Source organism: Pinus tabuliformis, chromosome X, assembly GCF_031772625.1.
Source record: "Pinus tabuliformis cultivar Carrire ecotype Pingquan chromosome X, CPIR1, whole genome shotgun sequence".
Taxonomy (NCBI): domain Eukaryota; kingdom Viridiplantae; phylum Streptophyta; class Pinopsida; order Pinales; family Pinaceae; genus Pinus; species Pinus tabuliformis.
This window is the reverse complement of record NC_142308.1, coordinates 1,439,407,981-1,439,421,831: the sequence shown is the minus strand read 5'-3', so window position 1 is coordinate 1,439,421,831 and position 13,851 is coordinate 1,439,407,981. Positions and strand designations below refer to the sequence as shown.

The 13,851-nt window shown below is 36.3% G+C and overlaps 1 protein-coding gene across 1 annotated transcript; it reads left to right on the top strand.

Moving 5' to 3' along the window:
* Positions 1–1,520: 1,520 nt before the first annotated feature.
* Positions 1,521–1,874, top strand: LOC149145432 (protein GLUTAMINE DUMPER 2-like). Its single transcript, XM_089452446.1, has one exon. It carries the CDS (start codon positions 1,521–1,523, stop codon positions 1,872–1,874), a length of 354 nt encoding a protein of 117 aa, XP_089308572.1.
* Positions 1,875–13,851: the final 11,977 nt, after the last annotated feature.

The following is a 13,851-nucleotide window of genomic DNA, read 5'->3' as shown; positions in this document are numbered from 1 at the left end:
AAATTTAATGGAAATCAGTAAAGTTAAGTTTTTAACTTAATTCATGATAATTACATTTCTGAAACATTTCATTTTTTAAGATTTAGTTTTTTCAACTTTACTAGAAATCCAACCAATATTAATTACCATCATAATCAAAGATATAACATTTACATAGTGCCAGAGTCATTTAGTAAATAAGGTGAAAAATATATTTTAAAAATAAAGAGCTAGCTAAAAATCTATTATCACAAAGACAAAAAAATAAAGGAAAGAAAGAAGAAGTAACACATTAAAGCAGTTAGAATGCACCTGTAAAATTAAGTCCCATTCCAAAATAATTATATGAACAGGCATGTGTTTCCTTTACTTTTTACCCCGGGATTTAGAAACAAAGGAAAGAAAGAAGAAGTAACACATTGAAGGAGTTAGAATGCACCTGTAAAATTAAGTCCCATTCCAAAATAATTATATGAACAGGCATGTGTTTCCTTTACTTTTTACCCCGGGATTTAAAATTAAGTCCCATTCCAAAATAATTATATGAACAGGCATGTGTTTCCTTTACTTCTTATTCCGGGATTTAGATTGGAATACGACTCACTTGTTGTAGCAAGGTCACTTGATCGAGAAGGGTGGTTTGATTTTGTTTTGGAAGTTTTCATAGATATTGTGTGGTTGACGATAACTTAATGAAATTATATATATTAAATAAAATATTTAACATATATTTTCTTAAATAATGATTATAAACGTTAAACCTTCGAAACCGGTTTGGAATTTAATTAGGATAAATGTTGTTATTCAAAAGAAAAAAATAGAAACGATCCTAATTCATAGCTTATTTGCAGATTGACGATAGTTTGAACACAGGAAAGGTATAACCCTCCGTTTAATACGCACCAATGGAAACCAGCCAGCTAACGGTGCACTAACAGAGACAAGTCCGATGGGATACTATACCACAAGCACTATTTGCTTTTTAGTAGCCTATCAGACAAAATATAATAATGCCGAGGGCCACAGAGTGCGGTTGATGAAAATATAATAATGCCGGCCACAAGAGCATCGGTACTGTCAGAAGCTTATAACAGATTGGACAAAAATATTTCTAAGTTAAGTTTTCCATGATGCAGAAAAAAACTGCACTGAAGCTTCTTGAAACAGACAAGACTGAAATTATTGGTGTGATTAAAGTTATTCTTGTAGATGGAATTATCTTATAATCTATTAATAAACAAATTTATTGTTCTTTTTAACGGTTTCTCAGGAATAGTTTTGCGTCATACGAAAGTTGCATATCCAAAAAGATATATTGTCTTCTTCCCATATAGTTATTTAATGAAAATTGCGGACAAAGGAATATATGGCGTGCCCAATTACAATTTTATATCTACACATCATAATGGCTTTTCCAAGATTCGGCACTGCTAGAGGGATTAATAGTTACCGGCCGCCCATATGGATATATATATATCTCGCACATTTTTCTAGAATCAACATTCTATTCAAGAAATTAGGTTTGGGGGCATTGCATAGATATGAGAAATATTACAGCGACTTCCAATGTGACTGCACCTTCAGCGTGGAGGTCACCAGTTCCATTCCTGCTGGGTGGAGTGGGTTTCCTGATCGCATTGACTGCTTTTTCTTTTATCATTCTGGTGTGTTCCTTTGTGAAGGCTTCCTGTGCTTCAAATTCAATTTCAGAAGAAAATATGGGATCAGAGCAGAATCTCGAATCAGATGTTGAGCATGGCGACAAATATGAGACGATGAAAAATAGAATGCCGTCTGAACATTCACCGGAAGAAGAGGAACAAATAGTTGTAATCATGGCGGGTGACGTCACGCCAACGTTTATTGCTAACCCGGCATCTGTCTCTGCAATATGAAAGAGCCAGGAACCGGTGAATGCGGAGCTGTTTCATAGGAATTAAATGTGAGAGAAGAAAGCAAAAAAAGGAATTCAAAATGTATATAGACGTTGGTCGCGGCGTATTGGAATTTTGTTTGAGTGGGATTTTGTATTAATTTTGTATTTCCTCTCATTTTAACGGTTATTTGTAGGAGTTCAGCATCTGAATCACATTAATGTTTTAATGGCACAAATTCATAGAAATTTAAAATTTCGCCTGCTTTCCTTCTTGTGGAAAAGAGCATTATTCTCTCTTGGATAGTATTTTACAGAAACTTTAATCTTGTTAATAGATTTTGCATACTCGATAAAACAAATTAAATGTGAAACTAAATGGTCGCTAAACAGGATAATAGGTATTAGTGCATAATACGTATAAGAAAATTGGGTTTATAATTTTTTTACAGGGTTATAGTAAAAGAAATTTATAGAAATTAATTAAATTATAATTATATTTAAATTATTTTTATAATTAATTAAAAAAAAATCAAAAAATATTTTTGTCTTGGAAATTTTTCTCATTTTACCATAAAGAATTCTAATTTATAATATTATGTATCAATATCATGGCTTATCAATACCATATGCTTAAAAAACTATAAATCACTTTAAATGACACTTGTTCACATCATATATATATATATTTCAATTAATCAATTTTATTAACAAGAAAAAAGAGGCATAATTGCTGTGACGATAAATCTCAATCTTTGGTTTGTGTATACTACTAAGAATATTCTCCAACATTTTGCGGACATTCAATCTCTACAATTCATTTAATAATTATTCATAATTAAATTAATATTTTAAAATATTATTTCCTAATCTTTCCTCCTCTTATGAACCAACCTTCAAGGTACTCTCTCTAATCTATACGGGCCTCAGGTCACTTCCATAAAACATGCAATGCTTGACCACCTATACTACATAAAGAATCATCTTAACCCCTCTAATTGGATCATAGGAGGAGACTTCAACATTATCACCTCTCTTCAGCAGAGAAAATGACGGTGCAGACAACTAGATCAAGACATTGAGCTTTCCTCAACTCTCATTCAGGACTTTAACTTAATTGACATCAAATCTGCCAATGGGCCTTATATCTGGAACAACAAACGAGGCGGGCCAACTTAAATTTCCACCTATCTTCATAGATTCTTACTCTCTGAGGTTCTTATGGTCTCATGATATGAGCTCTCTGCTGTTATTCTCCCCTACTCTGGCTCAAACCATTGGCCCGTTGCCCAGTCTTGTAAAACCCATGACAAACCTATGAGGAAACCCTTTAAGTTCGAGCAATTATGGCTCATTGACCGCAACATCATCTCCAAAATTGAGCATTGGTGGAAAGTGATGAGCCTCTTCCAACGCTCCAAAATGTTTTTCTTCTAGCAGAAACTCAAACAAATCAAGCTTTGCATCTGTTAAAAGGAACATAAAAGATTTTGTTGAAATTTGTTGAGTAAAAAGTTTCCTACAATCCCAACTTGGTTTTAATTTAACCTTATCACTCCCATTCAGTTAAATGCCCTTTCCCATAAACATATATTCAACATATATAATTTTGGAAATAAAATTTTCAGATTAAAACACATGGGATTGTCAACACATGTTGAAAATAAATATGGACATAAACAGACCAGCAACACACATAGAAATACACACAAGTTTTTGGTCAACTTAGACCCGGGAAAAACCCCTTCAATGTTCTCCAGGGAAAACCTATTAGAGAGCACTTCAAACTTATTTATCTTTCAAGTTTAGGAAAAATACATTTGTAAACAAAACAAAACAACAAAATACAACTTGTCTCTTCAGCGCAAAATTCCTTGAAAATGTGCTCTCTTTGCCTTGATTTCCATGCACGCTTGAGGCTGAACATATGTACTGTATGGATACAGATTGTACAAACTGTACTGTACGGAATTTGTACCACAGTACGGACTGTACGAGGTTTTCAATTTTTTTTTCTCAAAAACTTCTCTGGAATGGTATCCAGCTCACAACATTAAATGTTGTTCATACTATACCTTCTTATGTCTTCTATTCCTTGATTTATGTGCCCATCTTTGCCCATAAATGACTCCTTCAGTTTGCTGCAGCAAATTTCTCCTTCAGAACTTTTCAACAGCTCTCAGCCTCCTTTCTCCAATCTGCTCATGAAGAATGAATGCAATATCTCTTTTCTTTTGCCCCTTATGTTTGCCTAAATGACGTTTGGGAAACCTCAAGATGTAATGGCTCAAATTCATTTACAGCAAGGGATCAAAATAAATGTGCATTTAATTCTCACTTTCTATTTTTTAACTAACCCATTAAATAAAGTGCGCACATTGTACCTTATGTCTAAAGTCACTTTTCACTTTATAATTTAACATTGACTTTACCACTTATAAAATCACTTTCACTTTAGAAAGTCACACTTAGGAAAAGAATTATTTTACACACTTTTCCCTTGGTAGAAAGTAACCCATGGGAAACCACTTGTCCAAGGCACATTAAAAATGAACATATTTCGAAACCATATTTAATGAGCAAGAAGCTCTTGAAAAATCCATTGGCTTCTCTACAATGAGAAATAATTCTCCACGTCTACTCCAAAGCCACTAAAATAGGGAAAATTTGAAGGATGGAAGTTTATCTCAATGTTTAGTAACCTTGTCGAATCCTACTAGTCCCTAATATTGAAATTTTGAAATTTGTGATGATAATTTTATAAAAATGTTTAGATTCCTAATTATTTTATATTATACAATATATAATGTTGATTATTTTCAAGGTAAAATAATTTTATACTAAAATTTTGGCGAATTTATTTTTAGAAGAATGGATATTGGTGAATCTTCTTTTTGGAAAAAGCATGGAATATTAGCCCACCTATTAATATTAGCCCCTCAAATTTTACATGCACCAACACTCAATAAACCCACCTCTCCCATCAAATTGTGGAACAATATAATCACGATGAAATCTACTTGAAACAAAAATCCAGAATCCACTGGCTCAAAGAAGGAAGTCGTAACACCTCCTTTTTCCATAGATCTACTATCCAACATAGAGCCAACAATAAGATCTCCCTCCTCAAAAAGAAATCAAGTGCCACAGTGGAGGCACGGTAGGAGATTGAACAAGAGTTGGTAAACCACTTCTCCCGCATGCTGCAAGAGCCTCCCATATAGAGAAGGGAATAAATATCTAAAATTACAACCAAGATCCCTTGAGTAGTCACTCATGATCACAATGCAGCTCTTATGAGACCCATCTCAAAAGTTGAAGTCCAAGAAGCCCTTTCTCAAATGGCGGATAATAAAGCCCTAGCACTTGGAGGCCTCACAATGTCCTTATTCACGAAATTCTAGCACTTTCTAGGTAATGAGGTACATGACATTGTGGAAGAGTCAACAACTATGAGATTCATTCTCTAGGACCTCAACGCTACCTTCCTCACCCTCATTTCTAAGGAGGACAATGGGACTTCTCCAGGTAACTATAGACCTATAACATTATTCAATGTCTTCTAGAAAATAACATCCAAAAGCATAGCCAAGGGGCTCAAATCGCTCCCACCCTTCTCATCTCCCCTTAACAATCTCACTATGTTGAAGGAAGGACAATCCTTAATGACATCATTTTAGGCCATGAGCTCATTCACTCTGTCAAATCTCTCAACAATCTTGGCATGTTGCTAAAGTTAGACATGTCGAAAGCTTTCGACAAACTAAGCTGGAATTACATTGAAAGCATCCTTCGGGGTTTTTGTTTTCGCACTCAATGGAATCAATGGGTGATGCAACTCATTACTACCCCCTTTTTTCCCTCCTAGTCAATGGTGACCCCTCTAACACCTTTCTCCCCTCAAGAGGAATCAGACAAGGAGACCCCCTTTCCAAATTTCTCTTCATCCTCATGGTCGAAGTCCTAGGATGCTCCATTCTCACAACAAATACTAAAGGCACCCTCTAAGCCCTCACTCGTCACAATGATTCCACTCACACCCACTGATAATTTTTCAATGATACACTCCTCATAAACGACCCTTTGGTGCAGGAAGCCAGGGAGGTAAAAACCATACTAAACCTCTTCTCCCTAGATTCGGCAATTGACATGAATCTAGACTAATCTCCAAGTATTCTTCTTCAACACCCCCATCATCACCCATAGGAACGTCCAGCACAACCTTGGTTTCCCCATTGCCTCCCTCCCATCAAAATACCTCGGAGCCCCTCTCACAGACTCTGCTATTAAGCACTTCTCATGGCGGGATCTCTTAGACAAGCTTTCCTCCAAACTCAATTGTTGGTCCCATAGAGCCCTTATCATAGCTAGTCGGCTCATGCTTGTCAAATTTGTTCTTCAATCTATGCTCTCTACATTTCTTCAGCCTTAGCTTCCCCAAAATGGTTCCTTAAAGTAGTCAGGAAAATTCAATGCACCTTATCTTTTGTTGGGGTTGATCTCAAGCGCATAGGACCGTTAGTCAAATGGGACACCTTATGCCTTCCAAAATCTTTTGGTGGGTTGTGAATATTAGATCCTGAAAAAAGTCATCATGGTCATGAGTGCCAAGATTTTGTGGAAGTGGGTCAAAAAAAAATGGGAAACTTGGGTCACGATATGGAACTCTAAATATATAGGTGATCTACATCAACAAGAACTCGTATGATTATTTCACGCCTCCTCAAGCTCTTTGATTTGGTAGCTATCCCATCAAAGCAGACACTTGATACAACTTAATAGCTTATAGGAAGTTCGAGATGGGCGCTGGGAAGACTTTTGGAATGAATCTTGGTAGCAACAACCAAGCTTGGCCTCTATCCTACCTACCCCCCGATCGAGGCCCATGTCCTTAGCATTGGTATCCTCTCCATCTCCTAATTCTATAGCAACCTTGATGACCCAACTAGTCACACCTAGGCTCAAAATATTCTATGACTGGAGGAAGAGAATGATCATAATTTCTACCTACCCCAACAAGGATTAGCCAAAATAATTATTTATCAAAATGAAGGAAATGATGCACTCTGGTGGGGATATCAAAATACGTAAATTTTTTATGTCAAAGAAGTTTACAACTCGCTCACTGATCCTGATATGACTGATACAAAACCCTTCTGTACCATGATCTGGAGCCTCAACATTTGGCCAAAAGTAAACTTTCCTATGCCTCTTATCCATGTGCAAAGTCCTCACATGGGAAAACTGGTTAAAAAAGATTTCATGGGCCCTTCTGGTGTGTTCTTTGTGTTGTTCAACAAGAAACTCTAGACCACCTATTCCTCACCTATCTATTTTTCAAGTATCCGTGGTATAAATTTGAGCATAGTTTCCTTCGATCCATTTAGGAAAATGATTGAATAGCCAAAGCTTTTAAAAATTGGAAAGCACCCCCTCCATCAACCCCATCTTATTGTACATTTATACCATGGCTCCTCTCTTTCTATCATTGGAAATTTGGAAAGAACACAATCAACGAATTTTCAACAACACTCCTAAACCTCGTAATGCAGTTTGGATTCTCATGCACAAGCACTTGGAGGTATATATTTCTCTCATCAATTAGACAGCCTAAGACTATCTTTCCCCACCTTCAGAAAAGCAAATACCCAATTTTTTGAACCTCAAACCCCCCGACCTTGCCTTCACTAGCCTCCCACTCTTGTCTTTTCCCTCACCCTCTTCCTGGTGTCCCCCCCCTCCATTTCAAACTCAGATTTGATGGACCCTATCAGGGAAACCTAGGTGAAGCTTGCTTCAGTAGAGTTCTTAGAGACCATGTAGTCTAGGTTGTTCAAATCTACAAGGTCCACATTGGATTCGAAAGAAACAATGTGGCAGAGATTAAGGCACTCATAGCTGGAATCGTGTCTCTCGAAGCAATCATATTCTCCCCTTATTGCTGAAGTAGAATAAAAAATTATAATCAAAATAGCCAAAATAATTATCAATAGCTCTCCTCCTACCAAGGAAGCCCTTCACTCTTGCATCGACTATCATGTTTAGCATTTGGCTTGCATCTTGTCTCACCAGTAAGCCATTATCTTCTCACATGTAAAAGGAAAATCCAATGCCCTTACTCACTTTCTGGTCAACAAAGGCATCTAAGATCACCGACTACTGGTATGCTACTTTGCCGCTTGGGAGGCCCTTCTAGACTAGTTCTCCCAATGCTTACAACTGGTGCAGCGAGACTTCCAACCACCGGATCTAGGTGACATGAGGGTGATCTTCCTAGATGTATGATGGTGGTATGCACATGGATGGCGTCCTTCCACTCATGGAAAACACTTGGCCTCATTACTCCACTCATCCTTTCTCCTTGAAAGGAACATACCACCCTATCGATTAAGTCTCTTTATCCTGCAGCGGTTTGGCCTCCCTGCTATTATTCCTCTCGCTGCTCACCCCCATGCTCCTCACTTCTCCTTCTGACCTCTCTCTACGCTCCCATTCTCCTACATCCCACTCATGTCCAGTGACAGAGGGAGAGTTCATTGCCCACTTTCAGGAAGAGGTCATGGATGACCCCTAACTACCTTGGACAACACCTCCATACCCACTCTATTTGACCACAACATAAGTAAGTGCATTTGTAGGAACGCGGTGACCATGGAAGAAGAGAACACCCATTGTGGATGCTCGTCCCAATGGACCCTTCGCAACCTCTTAGCTTGACATCTTAAGGACAAGGAAGAATTTAAAACCAAGCCCACCAACCTAATTATTGATTTCTCCATGCTCTTTACCCACTCTTCCTCCTCACTGAAATGCTTTTCTATAGACCTAGATGTCGACTACCGTCCCAATGTCACATCCCTTATTTTGTCTCCATGCACTCCCCTCTATCCATTTTGTCCCCTCCCCCTCTCATAAATATCCTCGACCTTCCTCTACACCACTTTCTCCTCCGCCGATGATTGAAGCTCCCTCGACCTCTCCCCCTCGTCCCAGAGCATGAGGGTGTTTCTTTTTGGAGGAGCTCCCAAATGCTACCAAATTGACATAGAATTGATGAAGCCATCCACCACATGTTGATTCCATTCCAATATCAGTATGGCTCCATAGTGGCATGTGTTATCTGTCGAGTACTTGACCAGAATAAGGTAGGTTCTCTCTCCTTCTTTTTGATCGATGGCTTGAAAAATAGTCTAGTTTTTGCTTGGTATACATCAGTGTGATAAAGGCCCTCATGTCTGGCCTATGAGTGACAAACTTGAGATTGAGGAACCTCCATTTTTGTTGCAATTCACATCTACTAACACCCCTCAGTCTACTGTCTAGGAATCATGAGGATCGACCCTACTATGTAATTCTTATGGATATACATTTTTGAGAAATAATCAAGAAGTTGTAAGCTCTGGTTTCCCCTTTCAGGGGCAAAGAACTTTTCACTGTTCTATCTGGTTTCCTTGTTCTGAGGAAGAGATGAACCTCATTGTTGTAAATATTGAGTATTTTGTCCGGTCAATACAATATAATTTATAATTTAGAACTGCTTACCTACAAAAACAAAATTATTTTAAAATCCCTATTTCAAGATAAAAATACTCAACCTAATTATACAAAATATAAAACTATCCTTTTAATAACATAATATTTCTTAATATTCTTTTATTGACGAAGCATTACTTCAACAATTTTCATTATTATTTTGTTTAGTAAAATGTCAGAACTCATGCCGTAATTTTAAAGATACATCAACATTGTCGTCATGTTCTTAAAAACTTACATAATCAACAAAGCTAATATTACACTTTTAGTAGTTATATCTAATGAATGAATTTTCCATAATAATTAGAAGAATTTCATAAACACTTTTCCAAAAAAATGTCCTCCGCCAACAGGCCAATAGAATAAAAAACTTTTAACATTATAGGCATGCGTAAAATATTTTGCTAGCGATAACTTATTAAATTCGTATTAAAATATTTGACTTGGAAATCTATATGTGATTACGTCTCGAAAATATTTCATATAAATTATTAAATTATTTTTCCATAAGATTGTGTATAATTTAATAAAATATTATAATGTTATTTTTCTCCTTTTCAATATATACACATATATATAATTTGAAAATAATTTTTTTTATAATCTTGTCTCTGTAGATTTTACTATCAAATAAAATATTTCATGTAAAGAAGGGAAAATCTTTCTTAAGGCTAGGTATCATACAACAAAAATTGAATTCAGACTTTGTACCATTACTTGGGTTAGGAAATATATGATATCCTTGATGGGGGTGCACTCATGAAAAATACTCAATGGAACAACTTAAAACCATGGAGTTCGGCGACCAATTTTACCCTCTGATAATGAGTGGCATGTAAAGGGCACAAGTGGATAGGTTGGAAGTGGTATTTGAAATGCGAACCATGTCCTACACTTCACCTCTCACAACATGTGGTGATGCTTTAAATTCACACATTTTTATCATAGAAGTGAGGGTGACATAATTAAATTGGTAGCGTTTGGAGGTGGCGTATTTGGGTTTTGTTAAAGACTCTTGAGTTTCCATATGCCTGTCTAGTGTAAGTATGGATGTGAGACAAGAGCGAGGATGATTGGATGTGGCTCAGATATTTATTGATAGACACATGTGAAGCATTAATGGCCCAACCATGCAGGACGTTGGGAAGGAGGATCCTAGGTAGCTAAACCACTTATGGCATATACGGAGAGAATCCTTCCACCATGGATGCACATTCATTATAAATAGATAGAAGTCGGTAGTCAAGTTTCTAGTGTCGATTGTAAGACTAGTGGTCAAGCTACATTGAGGACTCCAAGTGGTGGATATGGCATCTTTGTATGTCAGGGAAAACTCTGGTTAGTTGTTTATGTACATGTCCTCTTAGTAGATTATGTTAATGAGTGAAAGAATTTAGAATTCCAATGAGAGAGCCCTCTTGCTACAGAGATTTAACAGTAAACACTTTCTCCTATAGTCTGCTGTCCATCCCCTGTGTAGTTAAAGGAAATGTCACTAGTGGGATTTTCTTCAATTGTGTATTTCTCCATTATAGGACTATGGTTAGGAATTTTTCAGGGACTCTCAAGGATTTACTCCACAGTTGTCAATGTTCTTTGTACATTTCCTACACAGCTCTTTGTTGTGTCTAGCCTTTGAGTTGGTTAAGGCTTTTTCCCTTACAGGCCCTTAATCGTTTGAGCTCTATGGTATATCTTTTAATTTCTGCATGTTAACTATGGGGGTCTTGTATAGTGGTTCCTTTTCGGTTTGGTTTTGAGTGTTAGTAAAAATAAACACCCCAATAAATAACTATAAATATGAAAATTATTAATCCTTGGTCGGTCTGGTTGTATAGAGATGGTGGTTTCTATTCCAGTTTTAGCACTAAAACATCCATTTCTTCACTCGTATCCCTGCATCAGTAATTACATAGTTTATAGTATCGTGATTGTCTATTCTAGGTCTATCGTGAATCATTGTCAGGTTAGAGTTTTTCCATCTATTTCATTGACAAGTTTTCTTACAGGTACCACTCAGTCATGGCTCCATGCTAGCTCTTTATTAGTAGAAGAGGTAGCACACTAGAGGCTTCCTTCTCTAGACCGGGCCACCTGTTTGGTTAGGAGTCCATTGCAAATCTTTTAGATTATGTGCATGTTGGGATCATAAAGGTGATCCACACTCTTCAAGAAAAGTAATCTTTTGAATGCCTATACTACTAAGACTCGAAAGTTGTTGGAAGTGGTAACATAATTGGGTAGCTGATGTAGGTATATGGAGAAAGAGAATACTATAATTTCTCCACTAAATTTCAACTCACAGTTAGACAATTAATCTTCTCCATATGTTGTGATACAAAGAGGTGGATAACTGTAAAATATTTTCTTTCCAGAGAATATAAAGAGGATTTCATGGGAGATGTGATATGACATCGATGAGATAGTTGTTTGCCTTAACAATACGGAACTTTATATAATTACAGACTTTGATACTGAATCAAAAGTACCCTGGGATAGGCAGAAAATCATCAATCCTACTACTCTAAACATGTCTACGACACCTCCTTGTTTATATCTCTTGGTGATTGTCTTAGATGACTAAAGATGATTTGGATACTAGATCTCTAAATCAAGGTAGCAACATCTCAATATAATTCTCACCCTCCCTCTTCCTTTCCTATTGGTGAGATTATATAGGTTTATTCTATCCTTTGGGAGAATGTATCTAGACACCTAGGGGATTGAGAAGTTAGGAAACTTCTACAATAATGGTCCCATACCCAACTCATACACAAGTGGGTCAAGTCGATCTCCTTGGGAATGACAAAATCTACAAACAATTTTCACAATTATGATATTTTTCTCAATTATCTCAACTATGAAATACTTATTATCTCATAATTATAATATTTTGGTAAAATAATTATGAGAAATTGTTCAATTATGTAATTTCACTCTTTTAACATGAGATAAATCTCACATAAGTAAAATAGAAGGTGAAACAGGGATGCATTTTAGCCAACAACTAAGGTAAGTTGAACTTGGGTTCTCTCACTATAACGGACTGGAAAATAGGGTTATAACATATGCCCCCTAATGCATAAGGCCAAAAGAGAAATGGATGGCCAAAATGCATTACAATAAATCTCAAAGGCCAGAATGGGAGGAAGGAGACAAAGACAAAAATCACCAAGATAACACATTAGCCATAATGCCAACAATATCCCCCTTTGCAAGTGATGGAAATATCTTTGGTGTTTGGACACCACCTGAAAACATCTACAAACACAACTGAAAATACCAATATTTATGTGCAAACAACTTTATCCAAACACCAAGCTTCTCTCCACTTTTAACATCAAGGGAAAATGGATAAACTATACCAAATGAAGTAGCACCATTATAGTATGCTCCCTCTAACCACCCCTCTTCCGCTCAGGGCAACCCATAAGGGTGTTTCATTTCAGAGGAGCTCCAACAAGATACCAATGCGGTGTGCGATCGTGGTAACTCTCAGGCACATGGGAGCTCAAGTTCAGCATCAGTGTGACTTCATGGTAGAACGTGTTACCTGTTGACTACTTAATCAACACGAGGTCAGTTCTCTCTTCTTCTCTTTGATCTATGTCATGAAAAATAGTCTTGTTTTGGCTCAATAAACATTAGTGTGATAAAACTCATCCTTCTTGGACTATGAGTGCCAAATCTTATATTGAGGAACCTCTAGTTTTTCTACAATTCGCATCTGCTACCACCGCTTATTCTATTGTCTAGGAGTTGCGAGGCTCATCCCTACTGTGTAATTGGTATGGCTATACATTTTTTAGAAACAATATTGAATTTGTAAGCTCAGGTTTCCCCTTTCAAGGGCAGAGAACTTTTGAATCATCTCTCTGATTTCCTGGTTCTGAGGTAAAGATAAACCTCTTGGTTATAAATATTGTATATTTTGTTCAGTTAATATAATTTAGAACTTCCTACCTACAAAAAAAAATATAAAAATCCCTATATCAAGATAGACATACTCAACCTAACAATACAAAATATAAACTAATCCTTTTAATAACATAATATTTTCTAATATTATTTTATTCACGAATCATTTCTTCATGAATTTGAATTATTATTTTGTTTAAGAAAAAGCCACTCATGTCATCATTTTAAATATACATCAACGTTGTCATCATGTTCTTAAAAACGTAGATAATCAACAAAGCTAATATCACACTTTTAGTAGTTGTATCTAATGAAGGAATTTTCCATAATACTTAGAAGAATATCATCAATGGTTTTCCAAAAAAATAACCTCCACTAACGGACCAACAAGTTAACAAACTTTTAACATTATAGGCATATGTAAAAAAAACAGATTACAAAGAACTTATTAAATTCATATTAAAAGGATTGACTTGAAAATTTATGTGATTTCGTCAAGAAAATATTTGATAGAACTCATTAAATTATTTTTCCATAAGATTGTGTAT

Excerpts from the sequence above, each read along its gene's own strand:
- LOC149145432 (XM_089452446.1), top strand. The coding sequence starts at position 1,521 with ATGAGAAATATTACAGCGACTTCCAATGTGACTGCACCTTCAGCGTGG.